This window comes from Pyrus communis, chromosome 4 (assembly GCF_041283825.1).
Source record: "Pyrus communis isolate YQ-2024b chromosome 4, ASM4128382v1, whole genome shotgun sequence".
NCBI classification, from domain to species: Eukaryota; Viridiplantae; Streptophyta; class Magnoliopsida; order Rosales; family Rosaceae; genus Pyrus; species Pyrus communis.
This window is the reverse complement of record NC_142568.1, coordinates 3,013,828-3,016,577: the sequence shown is the minus strand read 5'-3', so window position 1 is coordinate 3,016,577 and position 2,750 is coordinate 3,013,828. Positions and strand designations below refer to the sequence as shown.

General features: G+C 39.5%; 1 protein-coding gene across 3 annotated transcripts; it reads left to right on the top strand.

Moving 5' to 3' along the window:
* Positions 1–2,363, top strand: LOC137721883 (uncharacterized). Of its 3 annotated transcripts, XR_011066736.2 has the most exons (4): positions 9–555; positions 1,000–1,299; positions 1,476–1,533; positions 1,686–2,363. XR_011066736.2 is itself a non-coding variant. In XM_088692311.1 (3 exons), the coding sequence occupies exons 1-3, from the start codon at positions 93–95 to the stop codon at positions 1,308–1,310; spliced, it is 678 nt and encodes a 225-aa protein (XP_088548437.1). In that variant the 5' UTR covers positions 1–92; the 3' UTR covers positions 1,311–1,422. The 3 variants fall into 3 exon arrangements, 1 of the variants encoding a protein (XP_088548437.1); XM_088692311.1 differs by lacking the exons at positions 1,476–1,533; positions 1,686–2,363 and having other exon boundaries at positions 1–555; positions 1,000–1,070; positions 1,167–1,422; XR_015961430.1 differs by having other exon boundaries at positions 1,476–2,363.
* The last annotated feature ends 387 nt before the right edge of the window (positions 2,364–2,750 follow it).

Genomic DNA, 2,750 nt, shown 5'->3' with positions numbered 1-2,750 from the left:
GTCTCTCTGCGCCTCTCTCAAACACTCACGAGAAAAGAAAAGTCCTAGAGAGAGAAAGCTCGAGAAAGTTTGAGAGAGAGAGAGAGAGAGAAATGGAGGCCTTCGTTTGCGAAACAGAGTCATGGGTTTCTTCAATCAATGAAATCCCAGATGAGCAAACCAATCAATTGCTTCGAACATCGTCATCTTCTTCCGGATTCACCCAAGAAACCGACGAGGAAGAATGGCCGAAGCCTAACAGGTTGAAGAGCAAGAAGAAGAAGAAGAAGCAGGTTTTGCTTGAAGGGTATGTGGAGGCGGCGGACGACGATGATCTGTCGAGGACCAAGAGCTTGACGGACGAGGATCTCGACGAGCTTAAAGGGTGTTTGGATCTGGGATTCGGGTTCAGCTACGAAGAGATTCCGGAGCTCTGTAACACCTTGCCGGCTCTCGAGCTTTGTTACTCTATGAGCCAGAAGTTCATGGACGAGCACCAGAAGTCGCCGGAGAACTCTCCGGCCGCGGTCGATTCGGTTTCGAGTCAAATTGCCAGTTGGAAGATCTCTAGTCCTGGTGAGTGATCTGGGTTTTTTTGAATTTTTTTAAATTTTGATTCTTGTTAACATGGTAATTAGTGAAATAATCATCCAGGTCCATTTGCTTTAGCATGTTTCGAATCTAGATTGTGAGATTTAACGTAATGCAGATGAAACGATAAATACATCCCCAATTAGTTCCAGGATTTCATGGAATCTTATTCTTCGTAAGTCTTCTTTTGAATTGCCAGTAGCATTACGGTCTAGTGGTATTCCTTTCTAGTTTGTAAGCGGCTTCGATACCTTATTATGGCTGATCTATCCCAGCTCGTTCCTCCACCCCACCATTGTTGTAGCTTGTAACAAACAAACAAAAATAATATTTCTTTTGAATTTGCCCCCAATTAGTTCAATTGGTGCAACTTCAATACGCTATAAAGCTTCAAACTTCTGACCTCTCGGTAAAATTTTGCTTGTCCAGGTGACCATCCCGAGGATGTGAAAGAAAGGCTCAAATACTGGGCACAGGCCGTGGCGTGCACTGTCAAATTATGCAACTGAGAAAGATTTCGACTTAATGGATTAACCCTTTGAGGAAATTTAAAGAATTGATGGACAACTTCTTCGAGATCAAACACCTATATCGTCGACCTTGATCTTGAGATTGTGCTTAATTGTTTTACTCTGTTATGGCTCCTATCAGGAATGAATGTTCCTGCTGTTCTAGAAGCTGTTGATGATGGATGTATATTGAGGAAGAGGAAGACGAAGAATCTTTCAGGTTTGAGATGAACCGAAAACCCGAGTCTTAACTGTTCGGAGGCTAAAACATTGTTTATGATCATTGTATTCAGAATGAGAATGATTCATGAATTGAATAAACTTGCCCTTAAATTTATTTCTAGTCGATGTTTCGGTGTCTATGAATTTCAACCTTAGTTGTCGGTTTTTATGCAGCGGTGAGAGTCTCCATTAGAGCTTCACCAAGCACTTGCTCACCTTTGCCTTTGCTGAGGTAACTAACCTAACTGAGTCTTGACATTGTGCGTTTTTCTGGTTCTCACGATTATGACCCTAATGCGGAAGTTGCAGTTGTCTGATGCAAACAATGCTTAACTGTGCTGATTAACTCTTTAACTCTTAACTGTGTTTCTGTCCTATGGATAGATTTATACCCTTTCGGCTGGAATTAGAGATGCAGTTGGAGGGAGAGAGGACTGGATGCCTTTGTCCTGACTGACCATGAAATTCCATTCGTAAACTCGCAACTTCGTTTCTCTGATTTGTTTTCATGACAATAGTTTCTCATGATTGTGCGAAGAACTGGATTTTCGTATTGATGTCTAACGTTATCGATATATTCTTGCTGTTCTAATTGAGTTATAAATGTTGCAACAGAGCAGTGAAACGATGATTTTTGTTTCGGAAACCTTAGCAGGCTGTTATTTTCGGTAGCGAATTATAAACAGAGACTTCGTAATTCAGATTAGATTTGTAAGTACAGGTAACACAATGCATGTTAGATTTGTAAAACTTGAAGTGTTTGGGATTACATTACGTATGGAATAGGACTGTATGCCGCCGTAGACGTGTTCAATGGTTTAGATGCATATTTGACTGGGCAACCTTGTGTTTGAAGAGATGTGAGGATGTGATTTTGCAGCCTGTTTTAACTTGTTCCTGAGCAATGACCTGTTTGGTTGAGTTGGAGTTTTGGAATCTTTTTAACTTGTTCTGTAGGATTAGCTTTTCATTATTCTGTGGAATATAATTCTAGTTATGGTGTTTGGAACTGCTGGCACTGAATGTTGTTTGAACTTAAAATATGAAGCAAGGATTGGAATACTTCTCATTTTTTTCATATTACAAACGATATTCTACACTAATTTATACGTGTATACTACCAGAAAGAGACTTTACATGATAGGGAGATTAGAATTTGAACCATGAACGCAGTGGTTTGAAAAGGTCGATCTTAACTATGGAAAATTCACCGATCTTAACTATGGAAATTCACCACTAGGGGAATAATTTTTATCAGTACAAATCAAATTTTATTACATATTGGCCTTGTTTTATTATTATTATTATTTTGACTTGAGATATAATTGCAATGGGTGAATTTAGTTAGGCTATCTCCAACCAACAACAATAATTTTTTCCTACTAAGTGGGATCGGCTATATGAATCCTATAATGCCATTGCGCTCGGTTTTGTGTTACGTTTTCCGTT